Raw genomic sequence first — 19,834 nt, 5'->3', positions numbered from 1 at the left:
TGTAGGTTGAGGAGCAGAGGAGCTGGCCTTTCAGGGTCACTCAAAGCCCAAGGAAGGCATTGAGGTGCTCCAGGATGGATTGCCTCTGCACTCCACTGGAGGAGATGGCTGAGCTGTTGGGATAATGCAAATCTTGTAGCTGCTCTGATCTTTCATGCATGAAGTTCTGCCAGGGTACAAACTCTTCTGTCAAGAGAGTCTCAGTTAAATTGTGGTGTCCAATGCAGAGCATGCCTCCATATGCATATTTCCTATATCTGACATGGCAGAGATAAAGGCATGGATCTGGTTCAACTATTAGTACTTTTCTCTATTCTTTATGTGACGTGTATGGTGGTTTGGTCTCTAGTGGATCTAAATCCAGGTTTTCATCTCAGAGTCTTTGTCTCAAATCTAGTTCAGTAACACCTAAGAGGTGTTACCAGACAAATAGCTGCCGTGTGAGCTGTATCTTATGGCATTTTTATTAGCCTCTATTAGCTTGCTTGGGAAACGGGCTTGTTCACAGCACTGTCCTCACAAGGGAATGCCCACACTTAGCCTTCCTCCCCTCCATTCCTCTTCATCCAAGCATTCATCATTGCCAGCTTTCTTATTTGTAGGCTCCCAGAGAAAATGTCCTGAATATCTCAACTAAAGATCCTATCTATGAGGCAAAGCATTGCCTGCACTGATGCTTCTTGTGGCGCGACTCCATCTCCTGGCAACCAGGGGGAAATAAAGCCATCTGCTATTTGGGAGTCCCAGGATCATTCTTTTTGCTGTTACATGGAGCGTGTGTGTCCCCTGGCTGTGCCAGTGACATCCTGGAGCTGTAACTGGAAGCTGACTCCAGGGTCTGGATGCCTCCAGTGTGAGATCCTCCATGGTCACCCAGCCTGATGTGGCCAAATCTCTCTCTGTTGCAACTACTGTACATGAATTAGGAGTATTTAGCCCATAACTGTACAGATCCCACCTTTTAAGGAGGATTGAGCCCACCCAGCAGTAAGCAGGTAGCCTGGATGCTGAAGACTTGGATTCAATTCCCTTATGACGAGACCACCATGAATTAAAGGTGTTCAGGACACCCAAGGCAGGAGGTTAGAGTATGTAACCCAGTTTCTGTGCTTAATCTCTTCTTCCCCCTGTTTCCATCAATAAAAAGAGGACGCAGATTTTTAAACTTCACAGTACTCTAATATTGTACCAGTGCAAGCCATAAAAACACACAGAAGTTCTCTTTTCCTCTTCTCAAATAAAGAATTACTCATTTTGGACAAGAACATCTTACAAGATTTTAATATATATATAATAGACTCAAATATGGATAATCATAAAAATAGGGGAACTATAGAGAAGTGGTAACTGATGCAGGAATTCGCTACAACGATGTGAAAGGTTCCTAGAAATGGAAAAATTCCTCCTTCGCAGTGATGACTCTTGCCCTTTAAAAAACAGCCAGATGAGACTCTTTCTACCCACAGGGCTCTCCTGCAGTGACAGCTACATTAACCTTTGCTGACAAGCACTTCTCTTTGCTTGTAAAATCAGCTTAGTGAGTGCAAAATTCTTTCAGACTTTAAAATGGTTACTATCAAATGGAGATACACTCCATGCAAAACAAAACATCCTCGTGCCTTACAATTGCTCCTGTGTTATTTTGCTTTGAGATCACTGGGTGGGCTGATACAGGATGATGTCTGGGCATCTGTCTGCTTTGGCTAATATTGCAGAAGAGATGTGAATGTAGGAAAGGACACTGAGGTTTTTGCTGCATTTTTCTCCCTGGGCGTTTTTCCATGCTTATCACCACATTGTCTGGGCAATGAACAACAAAGCAGAGGAGCAGTAATATATGCTTGGGCTATCTGTCTGTTGTTATTAGAGAAATGCTTCAAAATTGCAGAAGAAGCCAGCCCGCTCCCTCCTGCGCACGGGCACAAGAGCGCATGCTCCATCCCTGACATCTTATTTCTCCCTATTAATTTCACATCCTTCTGGATTATACATCTGAGCTCTCCTTTATGTGCAAGAAACTCCTCCCATGCAAAGGGAATTCTTCTGGGCTTGGGCAAAAGGAGGGTCTGCAAGTCTCCTCCCACCCTGTGGCAGCACCAAGCCTTTAAAACTGGGTCACAAGAGCTCTGCCACCTCATCAGGGTTAAGCTTTCATATCACCTGGGGCCATTTCAAAGACTTCACAGCCCCATGGATTGAATTTAAACCATGCAACAGTTTTGATACACTCAGCAGTTCTATTTCTATGACATTTGTAATTGCTGACCAGAAATCTCCAGGTCTAGGACTCTGGCATAAAATGCAAGTCAGGCTCCCAGTCTAGTGCCACCTTGTCACAAATCTGTCATGTCCTGGGTATCAGCAAGGTACAGGAATCCAGTTCATCACTGAAAAGATTAAGAAAGCTTGGAATAGGAAGGAATATAAAAGAATAGATTAGAAAGGAATAGAACAGATTAGAAAGGAATAGAAAGGAATAGAATAGAAAGGAATAGAATAGAAAGGAATAGAATAGAATAGAAAGGAATAGAATGGAATGGAATAGAATAGAATAGAATAGAATAGAATAGAATAGAATAGAATAGAATAGAATAGAATAGAATAGAATAGAATAGAATAGAATAGAATAGAATAGAATAGAATAGAATAGAATAGAATAGAATAGAATAGAATAGAATAGAATAGAATAGAATAGAATAGAATAGAATAGAATAGAATAGAATAGAATAGAATAGAATAGAATAGAATAGAATAGAATAGAATAGAATAGAATAGAATAGAATAGAATAGAATAGAATAGAATAGAATAGAATAGAATAGAATAGAATAGAATAGAATAGAATAGGAGATTTGAATAAAATATAAACAGACTAGATGGATTAAAAATTTATTAAAATGTTTGAAATTATGATTTTTGTATCTGGTAATTTTGCAGTGTAAACACAATATATTCTTACACTGTCTTAAACTGGCACTTAAAGGAACACTGCCAACCCATGACATTTATTGCAAAACTCCTACTGAGCTCTAAGATGCAAACCTTGCTTTCAAGTCTGTCTTTTCACTGTATTTGGTGGGGCTGGAATTGCCCAGGCCAAATAATTGACTGTTAAAACCTTAAAGTAAAATATTATATTAAGTATGAGGAGGAGCAACCTTCTGCTACAAAAGCAGTGGGAAAGCACTTTGCTGCAAACCCAGATGCAACCCCATATCAAGTGAAGCTGCTTTTCTAATAGCTCCCAAATTAAGTCACTTTTATTATTTGCATTAATCTGGGATGTTGGATTCAAGATATCTTTGCAAAGATGCAAAGTTAACTGGCAGATCAGACCAAGAATGCTGAATTTCTAAGAAGCTAACTGCATGTACTTAGTATTATCAAGCTAAATTTTGGAACTGACCTCATCTGCTATGTGATAAGATTTAATTGTGTCCTATGGGTCATTAAGGAAGAGGTCTATGAAGTCTTGCTGAAACTAGACTGAGTTCCTTTGTGAAGTATGTTTATGAATATTTGTTTACTGGCATTCAGAGGGGAAATTATTTTCTGTCTCCTGTACACTCACTTAAAGGACTGCCAACACCTTGTTTAACACAGGTATAATTCCATTATTTTGACACCAAACAAGAAACAAAATTCCAATATAAGTACAAATGTGAGAAATCAGACCTGTTTCCTGCAGATGATGGAGGCACAATCTTCAGCCATGTAAATCAATGACAGCACAGTCCTTGACTTCATTTGGGCCAGGATGTTAGCCAGGACACTTTGTCATCCAAGCTTCCACATGAAAAGTTTTAAAATAATCCACTAGCAAAGGAAAATATGGTGGATTATGCAGACAGGGTGCATCACTCAAAAGGAGTTTAGAGACAGCTCATAAGCCAGAGCTCTAAAACAGCAAAGTTGTTTAGATGGTGAGGTCCTTGGGACTGAAAGCAATTTTTTGGCTTCCTTTGCTGGGGCACTGAAATGCTTCTTTCATTGATTTCATTTCATCTACTTATAGATAGGAATCCAAATTATTCCAGTGAATGGAATTAGTAAGACAGTAAAGTTGTGCAAGTTTTTCTTTCCCACTATCTCTGTCTATTTAGAAACTTAGCTTTACGGCTGGTGGTGGTCAGCTGCAGGCTCTAAGACTTCTTCCTAAACAGCATATCCCCTTGCTAAGGGAATAGATAATTTAAAAGTCAGGTACCACCCATGTGCCTCCTGGATACCGGTCCACTCCCCTCAGCCTGAAGTGTTCTGCTGCCACAGGGTGCCGAACCTCCTGGCTGCTCTGTGCCCATCTTGTTCAGACTTCCACACCTTTATTTGCACCTAAATTGCTACTAATAATAAAACAGCAGTTCAGTTTCTCAGCTTTAACAGATGCATTTGACTTCTGCTTTTGTTTCACAGTTTCAGCTATGAATGAAACTAATCAAGGCATGTGAAGAAGCCGTGGGGTCAACACAGTTCAGAAAAGAGTCACTAATAATCTAAAACTGCCATCAGAATGCCTGGATTTTAAAGTCTGAAAGAGCCATGGGAAGGGAAGGCAACTATTTTCTGCTCTTAAATTCACACGTAGAAATGTTTCCAGTTTAATATCTGCAACTCTTTTGACTTAAACTATCCACAGTTTCTGGAAACAGACTAACAAATCCTGAAATTTGTATTTGGGAAATAGTGTGATTATTATTCCAGTCTGATCCAAGATCTAAAGGAATTTCTAATTTATCATACCAAGGTTTCCTGATGAGTAGCCATGAGGGAGATTTCAAAGGTCAGGAGAAATGAAATGCAGATTTAAATTCAAATTAATAAGAGGCAGACTCTAGACTGGCTTACATGTACATGGGTAAACATTCACCGTGAACTATTCATTGCTCCAAAACATGGAAATGTAATCTAGAATTGAATTTCAGAGCACTGAACAAAATGTAAGCCATAGGAGAAAAGCTGTGGCTGAAGGTGAAAGTCACACGACAGAGACTGGGGAGAACAGAAGAGGGAAATGGCTGGACATGACCCCTGAGTCTACCTGGCCAGTCCTTATCACACACTGGGGCAGGGGAAAAGCTGCTCTGATTGATTCTGTTGTTAGCCTCAAGATGGTTTTCCATGATCCCTGATTTGCTACTCTTTTGGGATTTGCCATTTTTTCAGAGTGGGAAGAGACCCTTAAGGACCTGTTACTTTAGGAATGGCTGAGCTGTGTCACAGATACCACAATGCTGACCAGGCCTGAGGCTTAGAGATTTTATATGACACTGTTGAAAGTCTGAAAGTTCTGGTCAAAAGTTTGTCAAGCATATAGAAGCTCTAGTAGATGTGTTTGCTTTATTTAATCCATATATTTGCACATTAAATAATTCAGAAGATGTTGTATTAAAGAGACTTCAGAGAAAAGTGATGGGAGTGCATTTGCTGAAGCAAGAGCTTGTATAATGAGACATTTCATAAAAGAAGCTGGACTTTTAAAGTCAGAATGGATTAAGGGCATGAATTCATGTGTCCCATGAGAACTTATTATAAACTCGAAGGACATTCAGAGACCTTCAGCAAGAAGCAGCTCTCACACTTGAGTTTAATTTTAGTATCATTGCAGTTGTAAATAACTTGTTTTTATAGTTGTTTCAGTGTGAATAAGAATTTTATCTGATCACCCAATTAGCAGTATGAGGGGTTTGCAAAATTGAGAAATGTAGGGATGATTTTGTTCATTTCTGAACACAAAAGAATTGTATTTATAAAAATTGCACCTTTCTTTTAAGGCTACAAAAAAAAGAGAATTTAAATTATACCAAATAAACCCCTTTGAAAAAAGCCAAATAAGTTCTTCCCTATCTGTGGCATTGTTATAACACAATCAGTTGGACACTGATAACTGCTCATCATATTCATGGCTGATTTCATATTCTCATACAGTAATCATTGTATTATGATCTCGTTAACTACTGTGCTGCCAAGGCTGCAGGAAAATGATAACCTGCCTGAGTCATACCTTCAGAAGTGTAAAAGAAAGAAACCCAAACTGGAAACTTTCCTCTTGGTCCCCAGTTGCAGGCGAGGGTCTTCCTGCCCAATCCTGGCTGTGGATACAGCCAGAGCAGCGAGGATGAGGGAGATGGGGTCTCCTGCTCCCCAGGCTGGTCTGTCCTTTAAGATTTCTTTTTCAGACCCTATTTTGCAAAGCAAGCTTCAGTGTGGCCCTCCCCCTGATGCCTCAGGTAACACAGACTCTCTTCCCATCCTATTCTATTTCCCTTCCTGCCTCATTTTTACAGAGAATTCGGCTTTCTCTTGGCCAACCCAGTTGCAGTGAAACCACCCTTCTTAGTGGTGATTAGGCATAGCCAGTGACTTTAAAACAAGAGAACAAGAGTCCTGTATTTTGAGCTGTTCAGCATTATTCCTACTTTGGACATGAGCTACCACTGTTACAGGCGTGTGCAAATTGTGACAGAATAGAATATTTCAGTTTCAAGGGACCTACAATGACCACTTAATCCATCCAGGCTGCTCTTATATGATGGACTGCTTTTGCCCAGCTCAGGGGCAGGAGACTTTTATGTCTCACCCATCAGCTGTTCCTCCTGCCAGGGAGACACTTTCCTTCAGTTCTTCAGCAAGGTTTGACCTCTGGTATGTGACAGGTGAAAGACAATGACAATCTGAGGCCTGGATCTCATTTGGTGATTCTGCTAATGAAGCAGCATGTGGACAGGCAACAGCTTTCATTAGCTGTCCATTTTTCTCCCTGCAGCAACTGCTGTGTTTTAGGTTCACAGCAAGAGTTATGCAGAATTGTAGGATGGAGTCTAAGAAGAGGAAATATTAAGCTCACTCAGGCACCAGATTGCCTTCTCATCACAAGTTTTCTACTAAATAATGATAGAATTAGTTACCATAATGATTTTTATTTTAAAAATATATGATATCATTTATCAACTGCAAACTAATTTCATTTTTTCTGCCCTATGAATTTAAGATTAATGTAAGATTGATCATGCTGTAAATGAAAGCAAGTCCTATTTTTACTTAGCCAAAAGAGTATTTGCAGTATGTTAAAGCTATAGTTGCATTTATTACTGTTCCAAGCCTTTTGCATTTCAGTTGTCAAATGCAAATATATAAAAGTTGCACTTCTGAGATTTTAAAATTTCTGATGTTGCATTGGGTTTCTTTTTTGTTTGTTTTTTTTTTTTTTTTAATGAAACTATTAGCCTAAGATTTAAAGTAATTTAATGATGTGATCAAAAAAATATCTCCTTAGTTTGCATTCTCTTTGTTTGGCTGCTGTAGATACAGATCTGCCATCTCTTGCCTTGCTCAGGTCTCTGGAAGGGCAGAGACAATTTCCCTAAGATTTAAGAAGAAGACTAGAGTATTTTAGCACTATCACAGTGAAGAGCAGGAGTGTGTGAAGTTATTGAAACAACAAGGCTTGGTATCTCTAAATGCTTGGTCCTTCTGTTTATCCCAGGGGCAGTGAAGGGAAGGGGCAGTATAGCACAAGACATTTTTTCCCCCCATCAGCACCCCCACTCCTGGCTGGAACCATATTTCCCAGCTATTCTGGTGATGAAGAAACTGGTTGAGGCCCTGACAGGGATGAAGCTGATAATTGGTTTCTCTTTGAAGTGCTGAGATGGGGACACCTGTTAATGAGAAAGCTGACCAAGGACCCAGCCCAGTTGACACCGACTATTTAGCAGCTGTCAGACAGTAATGACTCCCAGTCACTCCTGTCTGGCCTGGGTTTGAACCAGTAAGCCAGAGACAAAGGCCTGGTATCTCATTACTGCCTCTCCCTTGAGCCAGCCCCCTCTTTTCCAGCAGATGTCTCTTGCACGAGTGTCAAAATCATGTATTTAAAGGAAGAAGTTTGCAAAGGTACATCTGTCTTGCACCTAAAAGTTCCTTCCCAGAAAGTTCTGTCTCAGGCTGCCAGCTGACAGGGAGGTATGGCAGGGTATGTCCCCACCTTGGGCTCCTACACTCCCACATCCCTTTGCCTCCCAGTGCTCACTGTACTTCCAAACTAAAAGTCTTTGTTATATTCTTATTAAGAGGACTATGTGTCACCTTTTGAAATAGCTGGGGAACAAAGGAAGGGATACCAAATTATAGACAGGTATAAAATCCATTCAAGTTAGCTGAGCTGCTCCCAGTAAGAAAACCCCTAAGAGGGGATTCAGCTCACCCAGTGAAAATAAAATGAGTAGGTTTACCTGTCCAACATACTTGATGGGGCTGCAAAATAATCTTCCTCTAAGGACATACATGAATCAGCAGCGAAACACATTTTGGATTCAATTTATCAGGAGTCTCTTAGTGAGCACTAGCCAAACTGCATTTAAAAGCTCCAAAACAACATGCTTCTGGGATAGAAATGGCAATAAAGTGTTACCTGAAGACACTACATGCAAAAATTGCTCTTGCATCTTCCTCTTTCCCTTCCCCCTGCTTTCAACCTGGCAATGCTGAGCTCTACCTACAGAAATGAACAGCTCTTGCTCAGGTAGGAATGCTCATTCCAGCAGGGCTGGTGCTCAGTAGTGGGCAGGGTCCCCTCCCAAGCCCCACGGCAGCTTTTCCAGTCTGTCAGGTCAGGTAAGTGAGGAACAAAAGCATTGTTGTGTGCAGGAAGGGGAAGGGATGGCAGCAGTGACCTGTGGCTCCCACAGCCCACCTTGCCCCTGCCCCAGCCCCCAGCAGTGAGAAGAGACCTTTGCTCGAGAGTTAAAGCACAGGAAGTGCTGCTGATATTGGTGGTGAGGTGAAAGTAAGAAGAGAGTTGGCATGTCTCTGAAACCCTCTGTGTATTAGTATTACTATTAGTGTTGTTGTGGTTATTATTGTTACTATTATACAGTTTGCATGACAGCCACTTCTGTGGTCCCCAGTTTCAGACTCCAGGCCATGCAGGGTAACAGTGACTGCAGAAAGGCTTCCTCTCTGATCAGCAGATCTCTCAAGGATGCCAGACTTGCATCTAGGAACTCTTTGCTCTGGATAATCTGTACAAGAGCAGCAACAGCAATCCTTCTATACAATAAGCCATGCAAAATGATGATGATGAGCTCAGTGATCAAGGGGTAGGAAAGGGAGGTGGAGTTCTTTTGCCATCACAGATCTCACACAGATGTGGTTTTGGGAGTGGTGATGGCAGCAGACAGGCTTGAGGGGCTGAGCTGATCCCAAGTGGCCAAAGGGGCTGTCCTATGTGCAGGAGGATCAGGAGATTCTGATCACTGCTCCCTGCTCCACAGGCACTGTGGTGGCTCCTGGGGGATATTTTTATTGCTCCCTGAGGAGTTAGGTCTAACCTAGACACAATGCCTGACAAAGAAGATTCCACCTCCTTTTTTCCATCTCTTTCTTTTCATTACTTGCACAGGGTTTGCATGGAAATATGCCTCCCTGTTCAGGTAACATGAAAACTTACTTTCTCACAGCCTCTCTCCTTTACTATTCTCTGCAGGTGCCTCAGCTGCAAAAACAGAAGAACCATTTATAGCAGTAACCACTCTTTTTCTTGGCACAAAGAAATTCACTATTCCTAGTCCAGAGATAGACTTATTGAAAGAAGCAGAGTTAAAGTTAACCTTAAAGGAAGCTTTATGGGCAGACTGGGCACAGCTTTCTGCTGGTGGCAGTGTGTGCTGCTCCCTTGTTGCACTAGATCATTTGTCACCACCCTGCCATATTTTCTACTCCTGAGCCTCCAAAAGGCCAGTCCAGGATCAGAGAGCCAGTCCAGGGGGCCCAGCTGCAAGCACCAGGAGGGTTGTTCAGTCCACTGCACATTTTAACAGGCAGGCAACCAGAGCAGAGTGTCCTCATCAATAGGACTGGTCCTCATGGCTGATGCTGCTGGTGATCCCAGCAATAAGGCTGACCTAAAGGATTGGGGTTAAGCTGCAGGGAGCACATGGGCGTAAAAAATTTGCTTTGATTCGCTCTGTTCAGCTGGAACTTTGGTTTCTGGAACTGTCAATTCTGGAAACTTTCCTGAGCATTACATTCACTTCTAATGAAGGCAAAGTAGGGAGTACAGCAAATAAGCTCAAATGTGCAAGCAGAACAGATCAATTAAGCCTGGTACATCCTGCACGCTATCAAAATAAATGTACATCATGGCTGAAAAATCGTATTTGCAAAACAAAGCTCGAGTTGTACCCAAAATGTAAATCCTTGAGTTTGTTCGTCCTGGAAATGAAGGGACTAAAAATAAGATTATAAATATGGGGATCTTTGCTGCTCCGTCTGCTCGGCTCTAGAATGGTTCCCATGTCTGACAGATTATCTCCACGCAACTAAAAATGATCAGAGCCCTAAGGCAATTAATTCCTCACTGTCAGAGTTTTACTCCTGCGGCAATTGCCGTGGACAATAACGTGGCCGCCGAGAGGGGCGGCTTTGGAGCGGAGGTAAACAGCGGCCGGCACATAATGGGTGGTGAATCCAAAGGCAGGCAACCTGCTTGCTGGAGGGAAAAGCCCAAGCCAGAGCAGCGTGGCTGTGGCCCACTGAGCCGTGGGAAAGGCTTCATCACACTGGCGACAGAGTGCAGGATATACAACAACAGCCCGTGCCACGCTGGGAAAGGTGCCTCACCTTGGGTCACCCCGCACAGCCTGGGCTCCCGTGGGTGGAGAGGGGTGTCCTGCCTCCTCTTTATGTTCAGATGGAATCCCTGCTGGTAATGGTGACCCTGCCTGGCAGTGGCAGCAGATGTGGGCAGAATGCAGAGGGGCACCAGAGGCACCTGCCTCCAGGAGCTGCTGTGGTCACCCAGGCCAGGAAGGATTCCAGCCAATGCAAAAGGTATAGTGACTGAGATCACCTGTTAGGAAGTCTAAAAGGACACTTCCCGCTTGGTTCACGCTTGCAGAGCACATCATGTGGACCCCAGCTCCACACCATGACCTGGCAGGGTGTCAGTGTTCCCAAGGCATCCCCTGCCCAGCACTCAGCCTGAAATATCACACCCAGCAAGGGTCACCAGTCCAAACTATGGGATGAGAAAAATAGAGTAGAAAACAGATCTGCAAGCTCCAGAGGATTTTTTACTTTCACACATGCAAGGAAAGACAAGCTGGAAGTGCTACTTTTATATCAGAAGTGCAAGTGTGACTTCCTGGAGGGCTTTCCCTCACTCAGTTCAGTGTGATGGTAAGGGCCTTTTGGAAAAACATGAGTCTGGCTTCAATCCAAAACACCCTCAAAATTCCCAGATCCCTGATGAACCAGCAGTACAAACACCTGATCTCCAGCCTTTGTTTTGGACTTAACTGTTTTGGAAGGCAGTTGCTACAAGGAACAGAAAGTGATCCACAGCCTGGAGACCTGAGACAGCAACAACTGCATCAGGATGAGCCCAAGGGGAAGGGCACTTTTTGTTGTCTCTTTTCCCAATTTTTATTTTTCCAATTTTATTTCATTCCATTTCAAATACCACACAAGGCGAAGGTAACTGGTAATGTGTCAAATCACAAGGAAATCCTAGTGTTTTGTGTATCACTCCACCTCATGTAACACTGTTGCAGCTCTTCCTTGGAAAGATCAATAATGGATTTTGTGCAAGAAAGGAATTTGTGGAGTATTAATTTTTGTGCAGAATGTACTAAAACCGGATGTTGTCACTTAAGCCACTGTTCCTTTAAGTTGTACTGCTTGACACTATGAATTATTCAGATATCTCTATGATATATAGAAGTGGTGTCAGCATTTTAGGGCATGACTCTCCTCTCTTATCTGCTATAAAATCCCAGTGGCTTCCCTGAGCTATAAAAGGCAAAATTAGGTCCTCAGCAGCATTGTTGTCTTGAAAGCAGAAAAAACTCTTTAACACTGAGTGAAGGGTACCAACAGACCTTGCTTATAGTATAAAACCAGATATTTGTAACTCCCTAGTGCATCAATACATCTAAAAGGTCATTTATTCATTTGGGAATGAGAAATCAGAGTGTAATGATGATGGGGGATAGTGTAACATTGCCTATTTTCTCTATTGCAGAATTACTCCGGTTGCATCAACCTCCTGCTGCTAACACCAATGGGCTCATCTGCTTGAAAAGCAAGGTGTCTGTGCTGTAGCCAGCAGTGCTGAGCCTGAGCACAGAGCTGTGCCAGGGAAAAGGAGGGTGCATGTGGGGTGGAGAAGCCCAGAACAGCCGAGGGGCTGCTGCATCCCCCAAAACCCCCATCCCTGAACAGACTATTCAGGGCAAACCTGTTGAGCTCAGAGGCTGATTGGGCTACAAGCACTTGCCATGAAACTGAACAGCCCCTGGGAACAGTGCTGATAATTTTTCTGTCATTTAATTGATTTTTTTCTCCTGTTTTTTGATGTCAAAGATAATTCAGTTGAAACTGTTATAAATTCATTGTCAAGCAGGGGAGAGCATTCACTCTGCCTTCCCAAAACTGAGAGGTTTTTAGATCTGTAAGAGAAACAAGGATAGAGGTGGCAAGAGGAAAAAAAAGTATGTAATGTGAACATACTCTTGGCAAAGCCGGGGTTTAAATCACCAGTGGCTTAAATGATAGAGGTCTAAATTCCTGGAGTTTCCCATGCCTTGTGAGTGGGTGGGTGTTGCTCATTCAGGAAAGAGGCAACTATAAGCCAGAAAGTGCTTTTGTCTGGCAAAATAGCCTCCTGCAAGTTCCTCAGCCTTCAGGAACCAAATTCTGCCCCCACATATGCAGAGCTCCCCCCATGCTGTGAGCTGTGTGTGTGTAACTCAGGGCAGAATTTGTCTTCAGTGATGAACCCTGACATCAGGGTAACTGAGGGCTGCAGTTTAATGATGCCAAGGCAGATAAAAATTCTTACCTTCCATTTCTCCCATCTCTTTATTGCAACATTTGTGTAGGTATTTACAAAAGGGGTATTTACAAAAGGCAAAGTCATATCAAGTATCTCTGGCCTTCCCATGTTAGACAGGATGGTAAATATTTTTGGAAGGGATAAATCCTCAATGCTTCTGGGAAGAAGCCAAGTGGTACCAGATGGCAGAGAGGAGGAAACACACCCTTTTGGGCAGGTTTTTCACAGTATTCTCATCAGCATTTGATATTTGCCACTGGCAGAGACAATACAGGGGCCAGCACTTTGATCCAGTCTGCCTGTCTTTCTATTCCTGCTACTGATTGATTTCTTACCTCCTGAGAATAAGCTCTGTCAAATTATTTTCCTGACACACACTTGGATCCAAAATCTCAGTGCCTCTCCTCTTTGGGTAGATGATGGTGGAGGATGTGACAGCTCCCCAGCACATGGCTTCAGCCATAGGCACGTGGCAATCCTGATGATTCAAATCTTGTAAGTGGAGTTAGGAGATTTTTCTTAAAAAAAATTACTCTAATATTGTATGTAGCCTTCTGACTGCACAACGAAGTTGGATCCCCACTCTATGCTAAATTGCAGTGAAACTTTTGCTCTAGCTGTTATGTATGTGTTTTGGACATGTCAATCACCTACAGCTCCCAAGTAGGAGAAGCACTGACTATTCCTACTTAGGATTTAGCTTCCAGTCATTTCCCAATGTACAAATTAGGGATGAGGATAAAAGTGTCCATATCTAGAGTTGCACAAAATGGTTATAAACTTTCATGAAAATGAAGTGATTGTAAACACTGCGGGTGAAGGGATTTTTATGGGCTTTTTCTTTTTGTCTCGAACATACTGTGTATGCCTACTCTACAGCTGCCACTACAAGAGATCTGACTTGGTATTGCTCCATCAGCCCTGCAAGGAGCAGATCTGGAGCCAACATGTGAATGTGCACCTCTTGGGTGAATGCAGAACACCTGGAAATGGACTGAGAAACAGCATTTAAGGCACATCTTGAGAACACACATCTCCCATGCCTTCCTTCTAGGAACAGTCTTTCAAGCTCTTCATCTCTGCTGGTCTCCAGCTTGAATGCAACTCTTCGTAGCAATGTTTAAAGGCTACTGCTTATGCCTTTTGGAGGACCTGTTTTTCTGGCAAGCCAAAGAGTTTGTTGGTCACAACCATAATCCTTGGAATATCCTGAAGTCCTTTAAACGAGTTGGTGCATTGTAGAATTTTACTAGCAGTTTCAGGGCACAAAATAAAAGGGCTTTGTGAACACAAGATGAAATCCTCCAGCAAAATATAGTATTTTCATAAGGAGAGAGAATGAACTGGATGGCCCAGTTATATTGCCAGAAGCCAGCATTAAGGAGTGCTGCATAATCTTCCAGGAGACTGCGTTTTCCTCATTGCTCAGCCAGATGGGCAAATGGAGGCACAAAGGCTTTTCACAGGATGGTTCAGCTGATCTGGGAAAAGAAGGAAGATGACACAAGATGGTTCTTCAGGTCTTTGCTACTTGGAAAAGTGTTCTGGATGAAAGTACTGATTAATCAGGCTGGAAGTGAGATGCTCATCTTGGTAGCAGAGTTTGGAGCATTGCTCATTTTTTATTGCACGGCTTTGTCTCACGAAAGAGAGCTCCCATTGTTTCAATCTGGGTGCTGGATTTCAAAACATCAATCAAGGATTAGGCCTTGGTGCTGATTTATGGGAAAACATCTGTTCCACAGAGGATATACCCCATGTAAATGATTAATGGAGTATGCATTCTTCGAGATGGGTCCTCAGCACATATAAGCTGCACCACGGCTTGGATGCACAGGCAGCAGTGTGTATTTCTCAGAAAACCAAGGCCGGGACAGTCTCACTGGGATTAATCCTGCCCCTCTGCCCACTCCCACACCTATGAGAGGGCTTTGGAAGAGCCATCCCTCTCTGGGGAAGGGAGGGAAGCTACAGCATAGCTCTGAGCTGTGATGGTATCTTCTGTAATACTGATGTATCCCTGTAGAGGGAATGCTTTGGTAAGACTTCAGTGAGGCTGTGTATCGCTGTGTTCTCAGGGACCAAATTAATTTTTTGCATCACCTGCTGAATTCAGGAGTTAATATCAAGAACATTTTTACCCAGTGGGTTGCTGGTAGTTGTTTTGTTGGGATTTTTCCTAAAATTCTTTTTCTTTGCTACAATTCGCTTTAAAATTTCATCCCTGAATGAACAGGGTGGAAATGCCCATCTGATTCAATGCAAGGGATAGGCTTTGATGCTGTCTTACACGAGCATCAAAAGCTTAAGATAACATGCATATTAAAAGTGTTTTTCACTGGAAGCTTGCAGAAAGCCCCATGGCCAGATGTAACAAGAGGGAATCCGTAGTTATTTGTGTTGATTAAAGCATGCTTTGCAGCACTGGGTTTGCTATTGACCATAAAACTGTACACTGACCTAGTCCTTTCCCTCCAAGATATCAAAGCATTTAAAAACTTGTCTCAACCCAGCCCTTGGTTCCATGTGAAGCACAGATCACCTCGGCCACGGACACTTTCTGATACCTCTGCTCTAGCATTGCTGCCTTGCCTTTCCAAAATGAAGGAATATTCCTCTACTGCACTGCAAGGTCCACCTTGAAGGGAAGATGAGGGAGTACAGGTGATGATGCATAGCATCTTTCTTATTCAGGTCACAGTCACTCAGACCATTTGCCATCTGGCCAGATGGCAGCTTCAATGCCACCTCCTGAGCATACAGGCACTGGGTGTCCCAAGCACAGCAGGTCACCATCCCTCAACAGCCACCTGGGCACCAGAATGGCAGCACTAACAGCGAAGCCCTTGCGGATGGCATCAGAGTGGACCTGTGGTGTTAACATTTCCAAAAGCACAGACATACCCACTGAGTACTGAGAGCACATCTTAATCATCACAGGGACTTCCTCTGTGGATATTAATAATCTCCTCACTTCCTCTGAGGAGCCCCCCTGTCTGTTGAGCTCAGTTTCTACAGAAACATCAATAATGCTCAAACTGTGAAAGGTTTCACCTAGGAAAGACAGCTTTTCTTGGGAAAGCGATGAAGCAAACATCAGGCCAGCCCAGCAATAAACTGCCCAGGCCAGGCACTGCCACAGTGTAGCTTCACTTGTGTCTGTGACACAGCTGCCAGAGGCTTCTCTCTCTTTTTGACTTTGGTCAATGATGAACAATTGCTCTGCAACATCCCCCTGCTCTGTTCCTCCTTCCCCCGGCCACTGGCCAGGGACCTGCTAGTCAAATCAGCTCTTGGGAGGGTCTGGGAGAAGCACTTTCCTCTTCCTGTGGGGAAGGATATAATTAAAACCTTGTAAATAAAAAGGCTTGGCTCAAAAAATGCCTGGGTGCCTTCTAGACCATGCAGCCATGAGCTGTGGCTCAGGATGGTGAGAAGCAGTAGGTGGGACACAGTGTAATGTCACGCCACGCTGGCCATGGCCTGGCTGCCCCAGAGCCCAGGAGCAGTGACCTCTTGGCACAGACACCTGCTGGTTTCCATGTCCTAAGGGCTGAGGTGGCAACCTCAGGAAAGTCTGACCAGCCACAGCTAGGACTGCACCTTCTGAAGAACTGTCACCAAGGTGGAACACAGGTCAGAGCACAGCTCTGGTCCTGGGTGGCCCCTGTTTTACCTGCTCTGAGCCATCCCCACTGAAAGGAGCAAACAGGCCTCGCCACTGGCTGTCCAGTGTGATTCTCTCCTCTCTAGGGAACTGCTCTGGGGTGCCCTGGTGCTAGGGGAGAACTGTCCTCTTCACATCTTTAGGTCTGTGCTGTGTGTGACCAAGAATCCACCTGCAAATCCCACCTGAATTGAGTATCTGTGCTCTGTCCTAAGCTCCTCTTACCCTTTTAATAATAATGGGATAAAAAGCTTCCATAGGAGGAGACAACAGTGCCCACAGAGGGGATGAGCTCCTCCAGGAGCAGGGAGGATCTGCTGCTTTGCCTTAGTAGGGAACAGGCAGTTGTCTAGTTTGCCAATGGTATGTCTGGGGTCAGAAACCCAGCAACATAGACTTGTGCAGAACAAGAAGAAACTGTGACTCTGCTGAGACTGAGAAAGATAACATCAAAAGGCAGAAGTTGCAATCCTCTATCCCTCTCTGTTCCGATGTTCCCTCCATGTACAGGCCATATGCTCTGCATCCCACGCTCTGGAATCAGATTTGATGTCTCTTTATAGCTAGAGGGTGTCTTGACCAGCTTTCTAGTGTGGTCAGAAACCTGATGTTACATTGGATTGACCCTGGAGTCAAAGCATTTACTCAGGTTCCTAAGAAACACAAAGCTGGCAATTCCCTGGGGCTTTTTAAGGACACTCATGCTGTGTCCTGGTGTACCTTTTGTTTTAACAGTGATATTGGGCAAAACACAGCCCACAGAGAGATGTCACAGTCCAAGGAAAACTGCATTAGATTGAAACTCAGGGGATGTGATGCAAAGATATAGGAAATTTGCCCACATGTTGCTTAGGAAATTCACTTTATGAACTTTCCATGCCCTTTATCAGATTCTGTCCGGTGCTTGCAGAAGTTGAGGCTTGCACCCCAGCCTCCTGACAATAAGGACGACATGAACCTGTGGCTATTTAACCGAGGAATGCCACTTTAGGGCCGTTTTCTCCCGCACCACTGAGGTCTAAGGGAATATGCCGTTCCCAGGAGCAGAGAGGCGGCAGGGATGCTGGAGCCAGCTCTTTCAACCTGCGAGGCAGGAGGGACCGGCGGACAAAGGCGGCCACCCCAGGGGGAGGGTGGGCAGCGGGGCAGAGAGGCGCGGGGCCGGGCCCCGGTGACAAAGCCCTTGGCGGGGGCGGCAGCAGCGGAGATGCTCCGGAGCGCCCGCTCCGCTCGCAGCGCAAGGCGGCCGCCCGTGGCTCCGGGTCCCTCCCCGCGCCTGGGCACAGCGGGACCGGGGCCATTTCGGCGCCGCTTCCCCGGGCCGCCCGGCAGGCGCGTTTTCCTGCCTGTCCAACCCCACCCTTTCCCGGGATGGTGCTCTCTCCGGTACCTTTTTTTAAGAAAACCCGGAGAAAACCATTTAAAAAAAAAAAAAAAAAAAGAAAAGAAAAAAAAAGGCCAAAAGCGGGGGGGAAGCCCCGGGGGGGCAGCGGTGAGCCGGCACGGCCGCGGCGGGCAGGGCACGGCAGGGCACGGCGGGGCGGGCGGAGGGCGGGGGGAGGGAGGGAGGGAGCGGCCCCGTCCCTTTGTACCTGCCGTTCGAAGGCGCCAGGCGGCCCCGCATTGGCTGCGGCGGCCGCGGCTCCCGTAACCCGAGCCGGCGGCGGGCGCGGCGCACCGGGCCCGGCCAGCGCCCAGCCCGGCAGCCAAGGGCCGGCTCAGCGCGGCTCGGCTCGGCTCGACTCCCTGCACTCCGCCGCCAGCAGCCGAATCTCCATCCCCGCCGCTCGGCTCGGCCGGGGCAGGGCCGCGCCGCCCTGCCCGGCAGGAGGTGGGACCAAGCCGCGGCGCTGCCCCCCTCCTCCCTCGCTCTCTCGCTCCCTCCCTCCCGAGGGCTGAGCCATTCCGGGAAGGCGCCGGCTCCCCCACCGCTCCTCGGCAGCGCCGCACCGGCATCGGCCGCCACCGCGCCGGGCTCGGCCCCACGTCGCCCCGGGGCTGCGGACGCGCACCGGCGGAGCGGGGCGGCGGCGGAGGGGGCGCGGTGCCCGCGGCGGGCGGCGGCGGGCGGCGGGCGGGAGGGAGGACAAGTGGACGGAGGAGAGCCCGGGAACGGGAGGGCGGCCGCCGCGTAGTTGTTTTGCCCGGGGTAAGTTGGCCGATCCCTGCGGAGGCTTTGCTTGGAGAGTGCAGCGCTTGGCTCCCGGCTGCCGATCGCCCCCAGCCTCCGGGGCAGTGGGGGCGCCTTTTTTATTTCATTTCCACCCTCCCCCTTTGGTTTGTGTTTTCTTTTTATTATTATTATTATGGGGTCTATTGGGGAGCAGAATTTCCAGTCCGGCGTCGCTCTTCTTCCTTGTCCAACGCTGAACGGAGAACTACAGTATTTCTTCCCCGAGATGCTGCAGTGAATTTTAGTTCTAGGAAATCAGGCGAACAAAAATCATCCGAATAATCCGAACCATTTGTTACCCTGTGAGAGCAAACGCAGCCTAGGCACAGATGATGGCAAAAAATTCCTTGGAAGGGTCTAAAGAAGACCTGAGCAAAATTTCGGAGGAAGAGATGCTGAGATGGAGCAAGGAAGAGCTGGTGAAAAGACTAAGGAAAGTGGAGAATGAAAAGATGAACTTAATGGTGGAACACGGCAACTTGATGAAAGATGTGAACCGGCGGCTGCAGCTCCACCTGCACGAGATCCGCGGGCTGAAGGAGGTGAACCAGAAGTTGCAGGACGACAACCAGGAGCTGCGGGAGCTCTGCTGCTTCTTGGACGACGACCGGCAAAAAGGCAAGAAGCTGTCAAGGGAATGGCAGCGCTTCGGGAGGCACACGGCCAGCGTGATGTGGAAGGAGGTGGGCATGTACCAACAGAAGCTGAAGGACCTGGAGGCGAGGCAGGAGACCCTCCTGCGGGAGAACGTGGAGCTGAAGGAGATGGTGCTGATGCTGGACGAGGAGCGGAACGGGGCCGGCTCGCGGAGCTCCATCGACAGTCAGGCCAGCCTGACCAACCTGAACGGCGGCTCGGCCACCAGGGACGTGGGGGACGGGAGCAGCACCTCCAGCACGGGCAGCGCGGGCAGCCCCGACCACCATCACCACCACCTTCACCACCACAAGGCCGGCGACAGCAAGGCCGGAGCCATGCGGAGGTCAATGGATGACCTGTCCGCGCCCCTTCACCACCGGAGCATCCCCAACGGCCTCAATGGTGAGCCCCTGCCCTGCCCTGCCCTGCCCTGCCCTGCCCTGCCCCGCTGGCCCCCCGCCACCACCCCCGACATGTCCTGTCCCCCTTGGCGGTGGGTGAGGGACTCCGGGGGAGGAATCC

At 46.2% G+C, this 19,834-nt stretch overlaps 1 protein-coding gene across 3 annotated transcripts in view; it reads left to right on the top strand.

The window, feature by feature from the left end:
- The first annotated feature begins 18,568 nt into the window (after window positions 1-18,568).
- The window catches only part of CCDC85C (coiled-coil domain containing 85C), a 110,128-nt gene continuing 108,862 nt past the window's right edge, over window positions 18,569-19,834 (top strand). For 2 of the 3 annotated variants that reach the window (XM_058829365.1, XM_058829367.1), the window contains exon 1: window positions 18,569-19,714. In XM_058829365.1, coding sequence (XP_058685348.1) covers window positions 19,003-19,714 — 712 coding nt within the window. In that variant the 5' untranslated portion in view covers window positions 18,569-19,002. The remainder of the gene's footprint in view (window positions 19,715-19,834) is intronic. The other variant, XM_058829366.1, reaches the window with a different exon arrangement.

The sequence above is a fragment of the Poecile atricapillus genome, chromosome 1, assembly GCF_030490865.1.
Source record: "Poecile atricapillus isolate bPoeAtr1 chromosome 1, bPoeAtr1.hap1, whole genome shotgun sequence".
Classification (NCBI taxonomy): Eukaryota; Metazoa; Chordata; class Aves; order Passeriformes; family Paridae; genus Poecile; species Poecile atricapillus.
Note: the sequence above shows the minus strand (reverse complement) of the source record. Positions and strands in the feature narration are given on the sequence as shown.